The sequence below is a fragment of the Branchiostoma floridae genome, chromosome 5 (genome assembly GCF_000003815.2).
Source record: "Branchiostoma floridae strain S238N-H82 chromosome 5, Bfl_VNyyK, whole genome shotgun sequence".
Classification (NCBI taxonomy): domain Eukaryota; kingdom Metazoa; phylum Chordata; class Leptocardii; order Amphioxiformes; family Branchiostomatidae; genus Branchiostoma; species Branchiostoma floridae.
This window is the reverse complement of record NC_049983.1, coordinates 13,650,961-13,672,882: the sequence shown is the minus strand read 5'-3', so window position 1 is coordinate 13,672,882 and position 21,922 is coordinate 13,650,961. Positions and strand designations below refer to the sequence as shown.

Here is a 21,922-nt window from a genome sequence, read left to right as displayed (position 1 = left end):
AAACTTGCGTGATTTGTCACAAATGGCACAGGGCAAAGCAAACTAAACGAAAAATATGATGATGTAGCATTTATTTTGCAAGATTTGTGCTCAGTTTTTCGTTAATACTAGAGAAATCAGGATCTGTAGATGACAAAATGAGATAATAATGAGGTTGTGGCTTTGATTATCTGTGTGATCTGCTGCCCTAAGAGGGGCGGAGCGGCTGCCAATGTAAGTAATTACCCGTAACCCATCTTTTGGACACGCTCCTTGTCATGGAAATCGGCATAATTGGTCGCTAAGCCTCCCTAAACAAATGGGGAGGGGGAATCCATGCATCAACTCCGACTAACAAGGTAACGATGTGAAGCCACACAGAAGGTACAATGTACATGAGTCTGTATTCCTGTTGCGAGTAGCGCATGTATTATCACCCTAATCTGTGTAAACTAGTGGCATTGGGGGAGCGTATCCGCAATCTTTTTCTCTTGGCCTTGCCTCTTGGACATTATATCCTTGGACTGGGATACACATACTGCAGTTTTTCTTATGGACGCTAGGGGACGCACATTCACACTCCAAAAGTATTTCCTTTCTTTCCAAACCAGTCTGTAGCTTTACTTTTACGTTACGTTTACTTTGCTTTTTCTGAAGGTATGTTTCCGAGCATTGGTTTATCGACTCCAGGTGCGGAGTGATATTCATAAATATCATAAAGCAGCGCGATTTTTCGGGCGAAACCGTAGTTTTCATTCGGATCTGATCATCAGCTTCGGATTAGGCGTCAATGACTAGCCGACCCAAGCTACCGCGTGAAGCGCCCAACTTCGAGTTGGAAAGGGTGTTCTGCGCCGCGAGGTCGAGATTGCATCTCGACGCCTGGTCACAATATTTGAGGATGGATTAAATCTTGTGTACTCTGACTGTCTCACTCTACTAACACTCCACTTAACTCGATTGCGTAACTGGACAAACGCGGAGCCTCTCTCTCACACACAATGGACGGTAGGGCGATATCAGATTTAAACAGTACATTTTTCTCGCAGCAATTTCTAGAGTGATAAATAATCACTGTAATGTTATCTGAGCATCATGTCAATCATCAAATCCCGCCCTTCCTAATACCGAGTGTCACTTCTGTCAATACCTGACGTCATACTGAATAAACCTTTAATAAAGGCCGTCCTTGGCTTTAGAGGGTCTGTTGTAGTGCATGACTAGTGCATGACCAATCCATGTGTACTTATGAGGGAGGGGGGCAATGATAGTTTTCTTCCCACGGTAGTATACCAGGAAAAAATGATAAATAAAATCGTCCTTTGTATGTTTGTAAATTGATGTTTGTAAATATTGACCAATGTATTATGTTATCTATGTATGAAGTCCAGGAAGATTAGTGGCGTGCCCTAGGGCACGTCACTAATGGATTTTTTTAATAAAGTCTCAAGTCCTGATAATAGCATTTGCAATACTACTAGTAAATATATGTAGGCCTTCACTCAATTATTGTACATCTTTGTCCTACTTGGAAAACTAAATCAATTCATTCTTCACAAAACGTTGGTGGCATATCAAACTACGTACATACGCAATGTCATTCTAATATTCTATTCTCAACGCTTATATTATTTTCTACGGTGTATGTGTCCACGCTATAAAAAGAAACGTTGGTACCGTTATTGGGTTCCTGTCATCTGTAATAATATATTGACAACTGCACGTTAATTATCTCCCAGCCCTTCCAATAAGGCACAGCGAGCGGGCCGGGCCATAAACTGAGCAGTTGGCCGAACACCTTGCTATGGTATATGAAGGATGCAGTCCTTCGTACGAGTAGTTGAGGCAGAGATGGCACCCACTTTCACCTGACACAGAAAATGGACTGCCATTGATTCAAAAGGCGTCTTACATGTCTTAGTGAATAAAGACCGTTGATGGTAAATTCGAGCTTTGTATGGTTGGGGCCCATTTCCTTGCCCCTGATCCTGATAGTGTACTTGACGTTGTGTCTCTGTGTGAAAGTTCAGTGTGCTGTCGGCCAAAGGTTGGCGAGGTTTTCCCGGCTGGGATCTGTGGCGTGTATGTCTACAGTTTGGGGTTCCCCTGCTACCCTGCCAGATCTGGAAATAACCTGGTGAATGAACCACCGTGAACTTCACTTGACCTGGTTTGATGTCCGTCAACACCTTGGGCACGAGTGGCCGCGAGGGTGTAAACACTGTGGGAACGAGAACCATAACAATTAGGGCTTACGTCATGACTCAACAGACTGTGGAAAGGACGGGTGGTCGGGGTCAAAGTTCGAAATAAGGCTGGAAAAAACTTCAAGACACATATGTATCGAAAAAAAATCGATAGCAAAGACTAGAAGTAAGTAGCCTTTAAAATGCCTGACTACTAGGAATAAGATGATAAAAACATTATAAAAACTCACTGATATATCAAATAGAGAACCAACCCCAATGAATCCCATTGGGTTTGCCCATTAGCTGCCAATATTATTGATAGACATACAGGCCAAGGGAATATTATAGATGAACTTCAGGTGGTCGCGCTGCGGCTCATTTCGGAAGTAATCGGTCATGTCCGTCAACTTTGTTTTCGAGGTTTCTCCGTCGGTGAGAAAAGCTCTCGACTCGCGGCTAGCTACTCCATCTAGACCGCAGCTGGCAGTCGGCTTTCATCGGAGGAAGTCGGACCATTTCTCATGCATGTGTTGCGTTAGCAAGTTCGCATTCATTCGCAGACAGGTAACAAAATGAACATTCGCGGCGGGAACAGTCGCCACACACAGAGGCGTCCTCTCAGGGCCTACATGCCACAATGCACGCGTTTCACCTGTTCGCCAGTTTTATAGAGTGCATCACCTTGCCTTCAGAAACCTTTGGCTCACTCTGGGACCTTTTGTTCCTATAGAGACAAAGGACTATCCCGGTGTTCCCGATAAGCGATCTACAGAGTAATGAGGAGGTAATGGGTCCGGGCAGGGGTGCGGGGTCTGTTTGTAACTCGGTCCTGATTGTGTAGTTAATACAAGTGCGGTGTCGGCATTGTGTAGAAGTGTGGCAGCTTCACAATAACGGAAGGGCTCACTAACGTGTTTGTTTATACTAAAAGGCAGGTAGGTATAGTACACCCCGACTCGTAGGTGGGACTAAATGGTCGGGTTGTGTAGCGGTGATACCGTTCACTGAGAAACATCAATCGACCTAACCTTCACCGCTCCTGTTGACTCATGGCCTTTCCATTCCCCTAAATAAACGACGACAGTGCTGGGCACCGATCTGTATACTACAATGATACAGAGACAACATGCTGATCTAATCGACATTCAAGAAGGGTGGTGCCAAATTGTTTAGCAGCGTCACCAGATCTCCTCCTCATTGATACATGATTCATTATTTCATAGCAAATTTGCATTCACCTACGCCACGCGCCGGCGTCTAGGTGAACCGGAGGTCACGTACGTTTTATCTGACAGTTCATCTGTGTGTGCCTGCGCCTTATAGTTGAATAAATTGAGCCACACCTGGCTGTTAACCGTGCCGTCTTTCATCCGTCGCTATGATCCCATTTTATCCGCATGGACTACCGGCAGCACACAACCAAACACTGCGCCGTTTTATAGACACACATTAAGGACCCAACAAGCCTGACAGGCGTCTTTTGATCACAGACGGCGTCTTTTGTCTCCAGACGTCTTTTCCACGGCCAGGAAGGATGATAAATGTCAGCAATTCTATCTATAGTGCCGTTTTTGTTGATCTTGGTCTGTCTGTCAGCTGTATCCATCTGCATATGCGCGGATTTAGGAATATTGGGTGGTAGTGTTCGTGGATTTTATAAAGGATTTTCCTAGGTATTATGCATAACTCTAGCCCGGAAGAAAGAGACTGTTTTTCCCCTACACCATGGGATTTCATACTTCATAATTGGCACAGGTGAGAGCGGAATTAGAGGGGTCGTATCTCTTTTGTCACTTGGGTTTAGGTAAAAGACTTTCTTTGATCTTTCTATGGTAGAATAGAATATAGGACAGAGTCGCCATAGAACGTCCTGTCCCGTTCTGTGTGTTAAGGACCTTTTTGTTTAACTCGGATTTTGGATACAGAAAGACAAAAGTTCATTTTGGGTTTCAATCTTTACACGTCTCGTTCCGCTGCAGTTACATTGCCGGTATTGTAGGTCAGAAATTCATCTGCGGCCGGCCTGGCATTGTGGCGTGAGTTGACAGGTAGACAATGTTACATAGCTGTATGTTTACGGTACACCTGAGGTGAGGGGGGTGTGGGTGTCTTTTGTTGCCGCCCGGGTGAGGGGTGTGGGTGAGAGAGAAGCGCTTTGTGGGGATGACAGGCCGTTTGTTGTTACAGACAGTAGCAACAGTGTAAAGGATAGCGTAACCAAAGATACCACAGCTTTCTGGGTGTATTAAGTACTGGTGGATCGGTCCAACTGGCTTCAGCTAAACTATCGTCTGCTACACATCTGTAGAAACAAGAAGAGATGTGCATTGTACAGTCGTGTTCCAGTCTACTTTTCTGCTGTGCCAGCCTCGGGTGTGGAATACAGGTACAATTATGCATACGTTATGATACGTACGTTTTGATATTCGAAAAATAATTCCACAGCCATGACATCAGTATACACTATAGTGAGTAGATTTGGGATGAAAATGTAATGTACAAAGATGAAAAATCACCGACGTTTCTTAAAGACCGACAAGGTTGAAACGACACACAGTGTATGGACTTAAACCGGCCTAATCGTTGGAGCAAACGATGAGAGTTTAATAGCCGTGGGCTTGACCAATCAGGTCCCGAGAGGGGTGACCGCGGCTAAAACAGTCCGGCGTGTTACCCCCTTGTTCAATCAATCAACTGGCCGCTCCGTGTGGCCTGTAGCCGGGCTGATCGTACCCTCTCCACGCCGCGCTTCGGAACCGACAACAGCTTGCCGGAACTTGGATGGAAACACATATCCCGACTAGTACGTCCTGAGTGCCCAAGTCCAGTACAAAGTGCATGTACTGTGGTGGTGTGGTGCGCTGAGTGCTGTACGTGTAGCGTGTGGGACTCCTGTGTCTTTCTGTGCTTCTGTTCTGCAGTCAAGCTTGGCTGATAGGGATCTGTTGTTGACGGTCGCCTCGACTTGTATGTTCTCCCAACACAACAGCACACCACGACCGCTGTCCCAGGCTACAGGATCAAGTATTTTTGCCGTGGCCCTCGGACCGGGTTGCCTCTCCGGGCCAGGCGGACGTTGACTCGTTTCAGGCCCGTTTGGAACCTGTCACCCTCCCCGTGTTTGTGGCCACGGACCTGACCAAGCCAGTAGAACCAGCTGCAGTCTAGGTACAAACAACCCCGACCCAGGTTTGTGGCGGTGCCAGGCAGCTGTAGATCTAACCTCATTGTGAGCAATAATCGCTATTCCATTTTCCCATTGAAGTTATAGTCGGTAATCTAACCACTTCCTAGCACGTATGACCCTGGTCTCCGTCCCGGAGTGATATAGTCGCTAGTCCCAGCACGGGGCAGGTCGTTTGTAAATCTCCGATAATTTCTGTCCATCTCGCCAGATGGTTTTGCTTCTGTGAGGGTTTATTTTCCTCCTCAACTTGGTTGAGATTCTCGTTCGTTTCCAGTTCTTTAGATCTACATAATGGTCCCATGGGGCCGGCAAAGTCTAGCTGCATGCATAGTGATGTCGTACTGCGTGAGTGGCATTTTCCTCCTATAGTACCATCAATCACCGATCCCCCATACAGAGTCTGTGCCTGGTCCCAACAATCGCCAATTTGTGCTCCTCTCGGTCTCCCAATATCCCGGCAGCCACGGGAGCCCACAGCCGCGCGCTAACCCAGACGACAGTCCGTGAAAAATTGGAACAGCGTCTCGAAGGAATTCCTCGTCGATGACCATAACCTTGTCTTTGTTTTTCAGACTTGAGGACGGAGCAGCAGCCCTGCGGCGAGTGACCGACCAACTTGGCGTGCAGGATAATCGACTGCACATGAGACCAGAACTTCTGTATCACCAAGAACGTCACAGATCGACACAAGTGTAACACTCGGGAATTCTGCAGCAGCTACAGACGAGACCAGCCGAGATTCGGAGAGGAAATTCCAGCAGATTGTTGTGAGGAAATTTAGATTTACGACCACTTCGGGATTTCTGGATTGAGGCTGTGTTCAAAGGAAACCGTAACTTGCCTGTGGACGTCACGGCTCGGACATTTTGCGCGTCGGAAGAGAAGAACCACAAAAACGCAGTAGGTTGGACTCCGCGGACTAATCAATCGATCCACGTGCGAGAGCCGCCCATCACGTTTCACAGTTGAAACATTGGTGTAGAGTTCGCGTTGTACAATAGGTGATCACCATCATCAAAAATAGTAGTACCAGGCTTCCTCCTGAGTACATTTCTAGCTTCTCAACGCAGTGACAACATCACTGACTGAGACAGGACTCCAATACATTCCTCCGAACTTGGACTTGGTACCTCCGTCTGAAGTACCACACGTGTGATACCACGGTCTGAAGATGGCGGTACAAGTGAGTCTGAGGGTACTGCGGGTGCTGGTGACACTGCTGTCCTGTTACACACACCTGGGCAGAGTCAGGGCCACCTGGTGGTGAGTACATGTCTCCTCTCTTTCCTTTTTTTATAAACATTCAATACATTCCTAATCTAAGGGCAAGATACAAAATAGTTGAATTTATTGCATAGAAAGGTATTGAAGGGTGTATATACGAGAGTAGGATTATATATATTACTGATAATTATATGCTATTGTGCCGAAGGGGGTGAGAAGGTTAGAGGAACAAAAGGGGCGTGGTTACGTCGGTACTTTTGAAGCCGAAGTCCCTGGCTGCCGTGGCTGCGAACTTCTGCTTGTAACAGGAATGTTCATAAAAGAATGTTCATACTTCTGACATTGCTGACTAATAATATTAACACGAACATCGATGGTTAGGTTGAGCCCTTCCGGAGATAGATGAACAAATAGATAAGGCTTCCTCCGCATAAACACTGGGACAATGTGCAAGTTCATAAAACGGATACGAGTACTTGTGGTCATATGACGGACACTTCCCTCGCGTTCCTTTTTTTATGATTAAAGGAAATATTCTCATGACTGATATACATGTAAGGTTGATTTTGTAGTTGTAATCACCCACTAAAACTGATTTTTAGCATATCCTTTTTCAGTTTTTGTATCTTACAATTCTTAAAAAATACCCATGATAATTCTCAACAAGGCGAGAGAAAATCAGTGCCGCTGATTGGTCTTCAGTTTGACTACTAGACCCCGCTATCGCCCGACATCAGTTGGAGGCATTAATTGGGGTCAGCCTTATCGGGCGGCCTCTCCTGGGCGTGTTTACGTTTGTGCTCTGTTATTTTTCTCTGTTGTCAGACCCCTCCATAGTTAACTGCACTCAGCTAGGAATGACATGACGGTATGTGTACATAATCCAGCTAGTAATCGTCAGCATTTCACAACGCCGGCCTTTGAGACGGACTTATGGCATGTGGTAATAACAATTACCATTATTACTTCACATGTTGAATAATCGCCAACATCAATATTTTGCGTAGAATTCCTAAATCATTGTTTATGAATAAGTCATCCTAGTATCATAATAGGCTGTCGCTTTTCGATGAAGACTTATGGCACAATTTGGTTCCCGGAGTCACTTGATGATTAAATACGTGCGAGTGCGATTGTATAAATTGGACAGCGAGCAAACAACAAAAGTAATGTGACGGAGGCTAATTGTACAAAACTATGTTGAGTATGAAAGAGCTCCGCAGGTGGAGAATATTTTCAGACTGCTCCTGGTAATAAATAATCCAAACAGCAAGTGTACAGCCCAATCGAGGCTGAAACAGCATCAAACATTAAAGTAGAGATGCTGCGTTTGTTCTCCTCCAATCTAGGTCATGCAGGTAGCCGGTAGTGTTGTTACTGTTGGGTGTAAGCAGGCAGTGGCTGCCATCCACGCGGCAGATAAAGAGTAACGTGTACGGTGTTAGTCCACCAGGCTTACGTTTCACGTCAGCGAGCTCCGGTGACACAACAGCGACCGGTCGTCCAAACATTGAAACAGATTCCGACGAAACATCTAAATATACCTCTCCACAAAGCGTCATTTGATTCTAAACCAGTTCGATCTGTAAACGTGACTGGTTTTAAAAGCCTTGTTTAGTTTTCACGGCATCAGACATTATGACGTTTGTTATCCAACTCCTGGCTTCGGCAGGACGCCAAAAGATACAGCTTATTTGCTATTACAAAAAGATTTTGCATTAGAGTTATGTTTGAGAAATGAAAAGATAACACGTAAGAGAAACAAAGGTCGTTTTAGATGAAGCAAACGTGAGATCCCTCATCTTTAGCAATCAATATCAAACATGTTGAAACAAATGTCAAACCTGACCGGGGTTCAAAGTACCAACCTACACCTCGCAAGCTTTCACGAGTCAGAAAAACAGTACATTCTCATTCCTGTCCGTGTAGTCGTATCGTATGCGCGGGTTTCAGTATCAACCTCATGTTTGCTAGAACTGTATAAACTATGAAACCACAAATTGGCAGTACAAAAGGACTTTCTCACAAAGGACGCGGCGGGGATCAAAGCAGATATACCTGCCCGGTTTGCACACCTTGTTTGAAGAACGGATAATCCCTTGTGTCCATGATGTGGTGTGTAGATATTGTAAACCATGCCGAATAAAGGTCGCCATCATTTCGTTTGACCTCGTGTGTTCAAACAAGGATGTTACTTTTCCTTTACGGTAGATTGCTTATTTACACCCTAAACCTGTTGTGGAAATATTCCAGCAATCCTATGCGTCACTAGTAGAACCGGAAACCGCCGTCTAAGACTTATGAAAATTACAGTCAAACTTACTCACCGCATCAGATTACATAAATTAATTACTTCGTCGGTTGGCGGTTGACAAATTTGTTCCCAGACTAACAGATAGCGTCCTTCCGTCTTTCTCAATGAGTCAAAGGTAGGCCATCTGTATGTTGGTGGCAGCAAATAATCTACTGTGTTTACTCACAAGAGATTATTATTGAAACGACAATTAGAAAGACAATATACGTGATGTCATGTGTTGAATTTTTAAGCCTATTCATGTTATTCACATTTCCTCATAGAAGTTATATTATAGCTGTTGTGCCCTCCCTCGATTCATCTAAACGTAGCCTCTGTAAGAAATAATACGATAAAAAAATTGATAACGTCGAAAAAATCCGTGTGCTCAATGGACCTTATCTGTTTATTACATAACGCATAAAAGCACGCCCTTCAAGCAATCCTGCACCACCGCCATTCCGAGACTCCCGTCTACCCGCTCGGTAACTATCTCCCAGCCTCGCGCCGTCCGCCAACACTCTCCACCACTTCCAGGGCAATTACGTGTGTACCCAGGGCACACACTCGCGCAGTGTACACTCGTGAACCCAAGTGCAAAGATTGAAACTGAAGCTGTAGTATCTGAAGTATGGCGAGAAGGTGGCCCTACAAGCACCCTCCGCTTGACCGGTCATCACCCAGGGTACCAGGGCCGCCAGATGACCAGAAAGATCCGGTCATCGTCATCTCGTGATGAACTGATGGCTCTACGTTTTGGTAGTCACAAACACAGAGATACGGTGTAGCACACACTCTGCTGTCCAGGGAGGCCTGCGGATGTTGGGCGGGCTGCTATAAGCGAGATTACATCAGGCTAAACTAGCCCCTCCCCGGCTGGCAATAGCAGTTATGGAAATGTTTCATCTATAAACGCTAGGACGATAAGAGTCTCGATTTGCATTGAATACCGTCAGCAAACGTTTGTTTACAATGCCTTTCTGAGGCTTACACAACAACATTAAGATATTTTATGTTTTAGATCTTCCAAATGATCCTAAGTGATTGATAACTTGTTTTGTAATGGTTCTGGTACAAAGAGAATTGCTGAATGACATATCGTCGTCTCTGTGGCATCGGGGTTTTCATTTTAAAACGTTTAAATGTCAAGCATTGCTGCCGCACCCGTCTGCGTGTTTGTAAATGGTAGGGGTGTGGAGTTTGGGATTTTTAGCTCAGAGGCATAGCAGAAAATCTAGACGACTTGAGAATGACTTGAGTTTTAGGAAGCCAAACCTGCGGGACTATTGCATGTATGCGGCCCCCTGTGGTGAAGACGCATGCCTGTGCAGTGAACGGCGCATATCATCTGATCTCTACAAATAACACTACAGCCATGCCAAAATTTCTATCGAGGTGGGTTTCAGTCGGCATGTGCACAAATTAGGACACGACAATTCCCTAGGCCAAAAAGGCTAAAAGATATGGAGGCGTGCAGATATTGAATGATAATGATAATTCGTAATTCCTGTTTCATATTTGTATTGTGGAACTCGCAATTCAGCCTCTTGGCTGCCAAGAGTTTCAATCAGCAAACCCGTCTATAACTATTTGTGCTATTTCTTGTCTGACATTTGTGTGAACATCTGCTAAAGTAGTCCAACATGCCCCCTAATGGTTCTATGTCTGTGTGATGCAATCGATCTTTTTGGCAATGGAGTGGGTTGAATCAACTTCGTATAGTAGGACAGAAATACGGCAGTTTGTTGATCTGTATGGTAAACTTACGTTTTAGGGTATAAAGGAGGATGGTGCAAACAGTATAACCATTTTCCATGTTTTTTAGTCACTGAAAATACCTCAAATAGGTAAGACTTCATGGCCTCGTGTCTGATCTCCAAGCAGATAATAGGTGGAAGATTGCATTATATTTCAATTTGAGAAAACGCTACAGTCTTTTATGAATGTCGTTTTGGAGGCAGCATAAATCGATACTGCGTTCCTTCCCTGTATCTGCTTGGAGACTGCCCGGTCACCACCAGACGTAGAATGAATGGATGAAAGACCTTTATTGTACACTCATGCCTCGACGGGCTAGGTACAGGTCGTTGATAGTACATATATGACGTAATAGACAAATCAAGGATAAAACCTCCTTGGACAAATACGCATTACAGGGGAGTAAAAATAACAATATACAAGTTAACTATAGGTCAACATCCTCTCGCTTCTTTGTACATGTGTATATATAGGAAGAGATCATGTCTGTTATACAGGGTTTATCTAAGCGCATCAAAAATAGAACGTCTACAATGCATTAATGTTCTACGTCTACAGCGCCAGGCAGCTGGTCCAGGGCTCGCCTGGGCAGCAGGCGACTTTACCGGAGGGGACGTGTGTGTTTTACGGCCGCTCAGGTGGGGAGGGGTATTCACGGAATGTCCTCCCGAAGGCTGCGTGCTGGTATTTTTACATTGGGCCTAAAAAAGAAAACGTACTCATTAAACGTAATTCACAGTTGTCGGTCTAGCTTAGGGGATGTGAATCAAAATTTGTACATTGTTTATGACGTCGTTTTGTACCTTAGTATTTTGGTCTTTACTACTACTAGTACTACTACCACAATGGTTTCTTTGCACGATATACTGTGATGGAGGCAGGGTGTTCTTGTTCAGCACAGGTGAAAGTCACAATAGGTGCCGATGTCATTCACCTTAAGACCTTAAACATGCTATAATCCCACACACCTACAGCACCCTCATGTTGTAAGAAAGTTTTCTCGCTCGTTTACGCAATTCGTTCCACCAGTTGGACACACTATCGGGACAGACATGGTTGGGAATGCTGGCGATCCCCGGGCAGTAGTTTAACTGTTCTGGGGGATCTTTAAGATTTATTGTGGAATCTCTTGATCTTAGGCATGAGATTACAGTAGCCGATAGAGCGGCGCCGTGGTGGTGGCCTCCGTTCTAGCCACTTCTTTTTTACTGTAAGGATTTGCCCCCCTTTTCCAATATTATTTGAAGAAAACACAAAGGTACGTTTTCGTCAAGGTCAAACGAGTTCGGAATATCCGATTAGCGCAATGACAGACGTGTTATATTTGCCTATTGTCTTGTGTCGCACATTGTCATCTGAAGATTGTGTACGCGAAATTCGCAAGTGTTCACCGAGGTCTCTCAAATCAAAACTTGATAGAGAAAAAATAACACAGATCCACTTTTGATATCTTGGCGAATTGGATGGGCGTAATTTGTAAGGGTCATGTTATGACATTTGTGCCGTAACGTTCCTTGATTGACACATATTTGCGGAGTTTTGGCAGCTCTTTGTCACGTTTACTTCCTACCACTGCTAGTTACCAATAACACTAGATGAACCCGGTAAATAACCAAATGGGAATGTACGGCGGGATTAGGGAATGTTATATGGACACAACAAGAATGTCGCCCTCATCTCCGCTGTAATTCACATGTTTCTCACTAACGTTTTGTGTGGAAATATTTGTGCGATCAAGTGGTAATAAGGAAGGGTTCAATTATCGGATAGTTTGCAAAGTGCCTCTCCGCCCTGGCAATAGAACTGTATCACGGTAATTTCGTGTGCCATGTAGCTGTAGAACACCAGCTTTCACGTGCATTGTATGTCGATGACCTGAGGTCAAAAGTGAGTGACATGCAGGATCTCCAACGCTTTTGACAAATCCACAATCAAAACGTGATGTCTTTCAGTCTTTCTCAAGTTTTGTGTTGCCCGCACGTTGGTGAAGACAAGCCAGGGATTTCCGGGTCAGAGGTATTCTTTGTTCACATCGGGTCTTATGAACTTTGACATTCAGGAGACGTTTGAAAAATCAGAAATACCATCGGCGCATTTACTCCGAGTAAGCCATCAAGACTTGCCGATGATAAACTCAGAAGGAAGGCCCAATTTTCCCACAGGTGTCTCCTAGCTTACCCGGTATGCTTTCATCAGAAGAGTGGCCATTTTGGGATTAAGTTGGAAGGCACCATGACGACGTAAACACCAACACCCGATGTGATATCTCTATCGGGATGGCAGAATTTCACTGGCTCGTGTAAACTAAGACGTCAGAAGTTAGATTCCCACGCATGGTTGTAATATCTGTGACCATCTTTGCCTCAGGTGGTTCACAGCGTTTCCATCGTGTTTCTTCTCCACCTTCATTTGGCTCCAGTGTCACACTCGTAAAGTTAAGACACACACACTACACCAGAATTGCGTGTGATGGTTAATCTCCAAGCTGATCTTGAGGTGGTAGAAGATACGTTTGGGAAGGAGTTAAGCAGAGGAGTTTCATTGGCCACCAGGCTAAACTCCTTCCAAACTTATGCTATCTTATGCCACCGCAAGATCTGTTTGGAGATTATGTGATGGTAACAAAAAGTATGGGGCCAAGGCTCAGACTGTGTTATTTCATACATCGAAAAGTGCAATATCAATTTTGCTGTGAATTGACCCATAAATGACAAACTGTTACGTGTTCATTCATCGAATCTCAATAATTGTTTCGCGTCAAAACACTTTAAGAACATGTATTTTCCTTCATCCTCCTCCCAGGCAAATGGCAGTGGATTCGAGATTATACAGCCTGTCCCGGGCGGAACTGTACATAATCGGGGCTCAGCCGCTGTGCACCACGCTGGCGGGCCTGTCCTCGGGACAGAGAAAACTGTGTAACCTGTATCAGGACCACATGTCGTCGGTGGGCATCGGGGCCAGGCAGGGGATAGAGGAGTGTCAGCACCAGTTTAGGGACCGGAGATGGAACTGTACCACGTCAGACGAGGACTCCGTCTTTGGCAGGATAGTCAACATAGGTAGGTGGATGTCTCAATGCTCCTAACATAACAGACATCAACAAGATTACTTTAGTGTCAATGAAGGAAGGTTGTGGATTCTACCTGAAACGGCTGACCGTTTCCAAAATCATATTCAGTTGATAAAGTAATTCCTTTTTTGTCGTATCTTATTACCTGGATGTCTAACCTTCACTGATGTACATCAACACTGATGTTACTTGATAAACAGTGTTTATGACGAATGTGGTCAAGAGATTGTCTGAATACCAGCTTCTTTTATTTTAGTCTCGCTGCAACTAAAGAGATCCCACCGATGATGGTGTACAGGCGTAAAACTAACGATGAAGGTGCCCAGGCTAATGCAGAGACCCCTCAATACCAAAAAAAAAACTGACTGCCAACATCATCAAGATCTTCCGATCCTACTTTGTTACGAAAGTACAGTTTCCTTTCTGTGGTTGCTAACTTGATCTCTTGGCATGTATACCCTCTGGCAGAAAAGGTGATGATATTCATCATCGAGGCGGAGCCTTTGTTGGGGTTAGTCCTGTCGCGGTTATTGAGCTTAAAACTGATCCTCGTAACTTAAATGGCTTGACCAGAAGGATTCTCAAGCTGCTGCCTTGACCAGCCTGTAGCTAATGGGTCTGGTGGCTACGTATCCGTTACTTACAGCTTCTGACAGGATTCTGCACAGAACGGCGTTGATCTGTTACGGTTTGAGATGGATTACATCTTTCACTAAGTTTGGCTGACAGACAAAAAGAAAACCTGACAAAATGCAATGTCTGACAAAAAACGCATAAAATGACTTCAAAAACAAGTCATAGCTAGCTCCGCTTGGAGTATAGTACCACATTCGAAAAAAAAACTTGTCTTGCTTATGGGCAGGATTGGGTATGTCCAGCAGCTGCATAGATGTTCTAAATTGAAGATGCGCAGGATCTAGCAGTTAGAAGATCATTTTTTGCTGCAGAACCAAAGATTGTTCTACATTTCTTCATTCCTCATAAAAGATGTCGCTTCTTGCCAGGATTTTTATCTTTCGTTATCTATGTCCGACACCCATCTCGTCTGGACCCTACAGAGTGAGACATTCTGTCCCCTGAAAGGACGACAAAAAAGAAGCATTGTGTTATCCCTGAGGGAGGGGGACCTGCTTTAACCACGTAGCCACGTTACTCTTAACGCTTTGTCAGGTAGACAATAAGGGCCGTTCCGGACAGGTGGTGGCTTTGTTTCTCGGGTTGTCTTCATGAGGAGAACCCTGTCAGATCTGGCCAGTTGGATGAAAAGATAAGGAGTGATTCGGACTGCGTCTAGATCTAACGTTCGCTCCCTGCCAGGACACTTCTATAGACGTTCAATAGACGGTCGTTCGCTCCATCATTCAATGAAGTCGCGTATGTAATTCCGTCGGTAGTAACTCAGGCGGATTTCTAAAGATACATGACGTAAATTACTGCCTGCACAGCAATATATCACTTAGTAAAACCTCTTTTTATCTCGTGCTATTCTTATCGAATGTTCAATGACGCCTTAGTCACTACCAATGCGCAAATAAAGTGTCTAGCTGAAGAAGAATTATGTCTTCTGCTTGTGGATAACGCCATTTCACTGTACAAATACTGCATCACCGATCTATAAGGTCCTATAAGGAAAAAGTGGTCATTAGGGGAGAGCTGCTTATCCATGGACTCCGCAACAAGCTCAGTTGGTCCGTGAACATTATGGTCTTTGAACATTATGGATAGTGACCAATAGTTTCGGTCATCAACAGGGAGGAGCAGTTTGTGCCGGTGTGACAGCAATCTCGCCCCCCCAGCGATCTCGCCCCCCGGGGGGCGAGATCACTAGCGTTTTCGCCCCCCTTTAGCGATTTCGCCCCCCCCCCCCCAGAACATTACTAGTATTCCTCGGAGGGGTCTTAAGAGCAGCTGGTTACTACATATTAGGTGCGCTACCTGGTACTATACTGCACCTGGGAGTAACATAGTTGGTGTGCTACCTGGTACCTATATGGCACCTTATTACCGTAAGATGTCATACCTTGTTCGGTGCAAACACTACATTGAAAGGACATTTTTTTTGCAGCTGACATGGCAGAGGTGGCATAGAAAACAATGCTATTGTGAACGTATAAATCAACACCGTCTATGGTACGGAATACGTCAGCTATATGTTTTCAATTTGTCAAAGTATTTTCTTTCTTGTGCAGAAAATATTTCCAAAGCACTAAGAAAAACACAATTGAATAATAGTTTCTCATTATAAACACTATCTACGCACAAGTTCATATACCTGTTGCTAAATGCTACAAAAAACTGGTAACGTACCAGTCTTAAGAAACACGGGTAAAACACCAGTTCCTAAATACTAGAAAAACAGTCATATTGGAGGTGAAGATATCCATAGGGTAGGTGCATATAACGTACCAGTTTCTAAATACTAGAAAAACAGTCATATTGAAGGTGAAGATACCCCTTGGCCGGGTGCATACACCAAATTGTGCATTATTCTAATGAATACCTTATTTGCATAATCAATAAAGACAAGACATAGTTCTTTTGTGGTCAATTCATAATAGAGACTTCATATTGGAGATATATAGGTTCCTTGAAGACAGGTGAATACAATGAAATATATCTCATGTCGAGACTCAGGTACATGCAATAAAGGGAATACAAGGGACCCAACCCTCCTTGTCTGAAACAAGTTCGACTATCTTATTGCCATGTACTTACGTTAATATTGATACTATGGATGGAGTTATGTATCAAACTCGTGTACTTATATCATTCTGAAACTGCATTGTGTGATTTATACCAATCAACTTCTAAAATATCATGTAAACCCGTTTTTTTGGGGGGGGGGGCGAAATCGCTAAAGGGGGGCGAGGTAGGGGGGCGAAATCACTAACCGGGGAGGGCGAGATCGCTAGTGATTTCGCCCCGGGGGGGCGAGATCGCTAGTGATTTCGCCCCGGGGGGGCGAGATCGCTAGTGATTTCGCCCCCGGGGGGGCGAGATCACGGGGGGGCGAGAACGCTGTCACAGGGTCATGCTACAGGTCCGTGATGTTTGGTCAGGATGTTCGCAGGCGCACGCGGCCCACTTAACTGGAGAGGCGGGGTCACGCGAGCTCCTGTACCGTGAGACATTCTGGTTTAGGGTTACCCTGTTCCCATTCCTGGTCAGTCTGGGACTGAGGGCCTTTCAGTCCGGGATTGCCGTAAGTGGCCCAGGAGATATTTGTCTATGTCCAATTAAGACACCATTAAAGCTTCATCAAATCTCATGATGTTTTCAGTCGGGACAGTTTGTGAAAGGCGGTGTTCCCGTCCCCGTCTCCGCTTACAGTTGCTGTTTCACCGCTAACAAGTAGCAAACATTTTACACGGAGGACAGCTGAGAATGGAAACCGCTTGACATACTGTCCGCTGTCAATCACAGGGTCGTCCCACCGTAACATCCACCCGAGCCATCCATCTCCGCTTTCCGTAACATTTACCCTCCGTGGTTACTGACCTCTTCTTCTGGGCGTGCAGAAATGGCAGGCATTGGTCATCTCGAGTCATTGGTCATCGAGTGATGGAAACAACGCATCGGCGTATAGTCATCACCTTCTGGAGAAAAAAAGCAAAATCTATCACAAAATCTCCTGTGTTGGTTACGAAGATGAGCATAGACTATCTTTTGTCTGTGAGTTTATGTCACATTAGGGGAGAAATAAAACGATGTTTCTTCTTTTGGCATGTAGGGAAATTACTATCTGAATTTATGAAGACAAACGCACTCAGCTGTTTCGGACACGTCTAATGACCACACTTAGCAAGGTATCCTCAAACCCATGGGAGGAGGACTTAGGACAGGTAAACAGATACGTCAGAGTGGGACAGTGGTATAAGTGGTGCTGGCCGGTGTATCACCATGTCCATCTCTGACCACCCACCAAACAATAAACACAGATAGAGCGGCTCCATTGGAAGAGAAGACGCCGTGCAATGCCAGGCACTGTTGACACCTGACTGTATGTCTGTAATGGAGCCCAGAACGTAATCCATCAGTTACATAGGAGCTGTGTATTTGTTTGATGTGTGTTCTCCTGTAGCATGGTTTCAGGTGTATGCGAACCGTCTGCATACTACTAGTATATAACGTAATCTCCAAGCAGATCCTATGGTAGCATAAAATAGTGTCAAAAGCTGCCAGAGGAGTGAAGCCGGTCTAGGAGTGTGTATGGTTCACGTCGTTGTCCGCCATGGTAGTACGGCTTCACTCCTCTAATAGCTTTTGATACTATCTTATGTTGCCGTAGGATCTACACGGACGTTAATACAACGGTTCTTGTTTCTAAAGCCTTAAGTACTTGGTTAAGGGTTATGGTGTCATCAACGAATTTTGTCATAACCAATAAGCGCGTTCTTCACTAATAATATTTTTCCATATTGACGTCCCCAGGCAGCAGAGAAGCGTCCTTCACGTACGCCATAGCAGCAGCAGGTGTCGTCAACGCCGTCAGTAGAGCATGCCGGGAAGGCGAGCTGACCACCTGCGGCTGCAGCAGAGCGAAGAGACCGAAGGACCTGAACAGAGACTGGCTGTGGGGAGGGTGTGGGGACGACGTGGAGTATGGGTCAGTCTGCGAGAACAATTGTACATCATACAGGAAAAGAAAGGGAACCTAAATTATTTCCGTTCAACAACAAAAAATATCAATCACTTTATGACCATTAGATTTTAGCAAACCCATGATTTTTAGTCTATACCATGAATGCATGTCCATCAAACTCTAACTGTAGAAATATTGAGAGATGTAATTGTGATCTCGTGTTTTCTCGCACAGGTATTACTTCGCGCGAGAGTTCGTGGACGCTCAAGAGAAGGAGATCATCCCGACGCCTGGATCCCAAGCGCATGCGCGGCAGCTGATGAACATGCACAACAATGAAGCTGGCAGAAAGGTTCGTACGATTTGTGCTGTTCTATTTCTGTCGTAGCAATGTGCTGTTTGGGAATCTGTCTTAAAACATCATGAATGACTTTTGAATCGTCGATGTTGACGGTACTCTGATCCGGCAATGAAAGCAATGTCCTTATGTAAAGGAGAGATGCTTTCCCTTTGTAATGGCATCGTCCTCTAACCTGTAGCATTGCCATTTGTTCATGTTGTCGGCAGCCTTTGGGAAGCGTCTTGATTTGGAGCTGGCGATAGCTGAATGAAGGTCTCCTTTCACTGTTACTCTAGCGCTTCCACCGACAACTTTGTATTCTCACAAACCCTCTGGACCGCCACCGCCTTTTGCCCTTGCAATGACCGGTTTCAGGATACAATGTAATCATGTCGCGCCTCGAGAGCCTCAAACTCAAGCCCATTCATCTGTAATGGAGAATCACCACTTCAGCTGGCAACACCGAAAACTTCCATTCACGCTACATTTGTGATCCTTCTGGTCCACCGGAGGGTTACCAGCCATCTATTTGCCTATCTATGATTCAGGTGTAGCATGTGCCTACCCCCTGGCTGTGACCACATCTTCCCATCTCATCATCACCCACCTGACAACTCTGTTGCTGAGCCTGTAGTCTGTGCGTGTACCCTCTCAACATGCATGGATCAAGGAACTTTGTTAAATCCATGTTTTCTCGACAGTTCCGCAATGTGAGTGTGAACGTTTCCCACACATTACGGCCTGACACTGCGAAAAGACCACTCGGGGTGTCACTGTTGCGTTGAGGGACTTTGTAAGGGCTGTTTGCGCCGTGTCTCAACCCCGGCATGCGCCCTTTTCATGTCCACATTGTTGGGTGGCGGTGTCGCCGAGACCACAATGGCACCTGTATGGGGTCACGGGTGACGACATCGGCTCCGCCTCGGGTCTTTACCTACCAACTGGGAAACCGGTAGGAATTTATGAAGGTACATTCCTTCTTTTGATCTCCCTTCTGAGTGACTCATCGGCATTCTAACGTTCTTCAGAAGGCCTGTCATGGCCCGACTCCCGTCCTCCCACTTAGCTTCTGTCAGAGAATCTCATATTGCTGACTACAGCTGGATAGATATGCCTTTTTCCTATGACTCTTCTGTGCCCGCCCGCAGAGTGACATTGCCGTTCCCGTTCCTAACCGCCCGGACGTCTCGCCCCTCCTGCTGGGGGTTGACTTCCCGATGACCGAGTAGTTCATTCTATCCGCCTCAGATCAAAATATCACGTCAGCGTCAAACTGTGAACTTAAATCATTGCACGACCTAGTTCCTATTAGGCGCTGTGTGTCCCTCCCTTTCTCTGTATTGCCACATTGCTTCCAAATGTAACGAATTCATGGCGTGCTCGCGAGGCACTTCTGAGAGCAACTAGCATCTTGGCTTTAGAGTCTGACTTAGCGTTGGCAAACTTGGAATACTTTTCGGATGTTTCGAGCCAAGGAGGTCACGTAGCAGACGGTTCGATTGTCATGGGATGAATAATCCAATTACATCAGATCCACCAGAACCCTACAAAAGGTTTAGAAGATATCCTCTCTTGTCGTCAGGTCGAAAGAGATGGGATGGAAGTACTTCGGTCTCCGGATCTATCAAATCTACGTACAGGATGTGAAGTCTACTGTTACTTCTTTCGAAAAGATAGAATTGAGCCTCCAGACGTTTCGGAGGGTACAAAGGAGTTGGATAACCCAAACCCACCCCACTGAGGAAGGAGGCATTGTCACTTTTTCATCGGTCATCATGTGTTTCATGCTTCATGGTCCTGTCCAGAAACACATTTTACTGAAATCAACTGGGTTCGCTGTCGAGCAACCATTTCCAACACCTTCCCATCATCGAATGAACGAACTATCATATCTTACAGCTTTAAAAAAACGCATGTATACTATACCCACTTAAACATTCTATGTGAGAATCTTCCTCCATTTATTTTACATCTTTGTTACCGTTCCTTCTCCTTCTTTCCAGTAGACATCAGCTGGAAGACAAAACCTAAGGGCATTATCGCCGTCTTTCGTTTTGTCTCTTGCATTTTGTTCCTTGCATTCTGTAAAGAGAACCCAACGCAAGCATGACTCAGTAACTATCCACTAGTTGATTATTGTAGTGGAACAGTGTAGTGATGACACGACGAAGAAGAAGTTGGCAGTGAGCATACAGAATCTGCCCGCCCTGTTCTCTAAGTAGGTTTCCCGTCCAGTGATATACTCATCTCCGCTAAGCCTGGGCTTAGTCTGTGACTACAGAGGTTGGTATCTGGCGAGTAAAACACGTTAATGGGCGGGGATGGAAATAGGAGGGAACCTGAGCCGAATGGAAGTAAGTGCCAGGAATAGGACCGGCCACTGACAGATTTAGTACCGTGGGAGTTTGGGTGGTATGTTACGATGTCTTCCAGTATCAGTTCACAGCTTACTTTTCAAAGCCTAACTACACAGCTTAGTTACAGCACTTTTCAGAGTAAGGTCTTACCAGTCATGAGCTGAGGTTGTCTCTTAGTCAGAAAACTTGCATACTATTACTTGGGTCCCACAACAAACTCCATATGGAATTGACTATGCTCTGCCAGAATCTTCGATGAGTTGTCTTTTGTCAAATATGCCCAAAAGATTGTGTGTTAAGTATGGGTTTACGAGTTGGTTTTGACCAAGGAACTTTTATCAACTGATAAAAGAACTAAGGAGCCTTTATCAGCTGATAAAATCTCCTTGTTTGGACTGATTTTAGATCGCAACATTCAAGTGAACGACAAAAGACCTACTCACTACATATAACTAAAACAAGAACTTGCAGAAGCGTCCCAAGTTAGATGACCCCAAGTTGGTCAGCGTTGACCACTGTCCTGGCTAGCTTGTGTGTATGTTCGTACCACATTAAACAAAACATACGTCAGGACATGGAACAACAAGGCAGCACGAGCGCCAGAAACTGAGAAGCGGTACCAATGTTAGCTATGCAAACTACTCCGACCCTTCTGTCCACACACGGATGGTTTGGACGGTTGTGTTTAGAACCCCACTCCGTCAGCACGGTTGAGGGACCCCGTCTCCTCCCCAGTGTAAACCTGCCGGGCCGTACCGTGCTGAGACGGTACTCTAGTCACACAAAGAGACATATGTAGCTGGGAAAGACAAACTTTAGACAGGTGGGACAGGTTTTCTCAGAAATAAATCTTTATTTTCATGACCTCACTGAGACAACAAAACATCATTCCTCACCAATTATACCTACCTCATAGCAAACGTAAATATCATTAGGTGGT

General features: G+C 45.1%; 1 protein-coding gene across 8 annotated transcripts in view; it reads left to right on the top strand.

Moving 5' to 3' along the window:
* The window catches only part of LOC118415326 (protein Wnt-5b-like), a 100,454-nt gene that overhangs the window by 66,926 nt on the left and 11,606 nt on the right, over window positions 1-21,922 (top strand). For 4 of the 8 annotated variants that reach the window (XM_035819829.1, XM_035819833.1, XM_035819835.1 and 1 more), the window contains 4 exons: window positions 5,928-6,618; window positions 13,433-13,692; window positions 18,135-18,309; window positions 18,520-18,637. In XM_035819829.1, the coding sequence (XP_035675722.1) occupies window positions 6,527-6,618; window positions 13,433-13,692; window positions 18,135-18,309; window positions 18,520-18,637 (645 nt within the window). In that variant the 5' untranslated portion in view covers window positions 5,928-6,526. Of the gene's footprint in view, window positions 1-4,440; window positions 4,555-4,791; window positions 5,398-5,927; window positions 6,619-13,432; window positions 13,693-18,134; window positions 18,310-18,519; window positions 18,638-21,922 lie in introns of those variants that run through there. The other 4 variants (XM_035819837.1, XM_035819836.1, XM_035819832.1 and 1 more) reach the window with 4 other exon arrangements.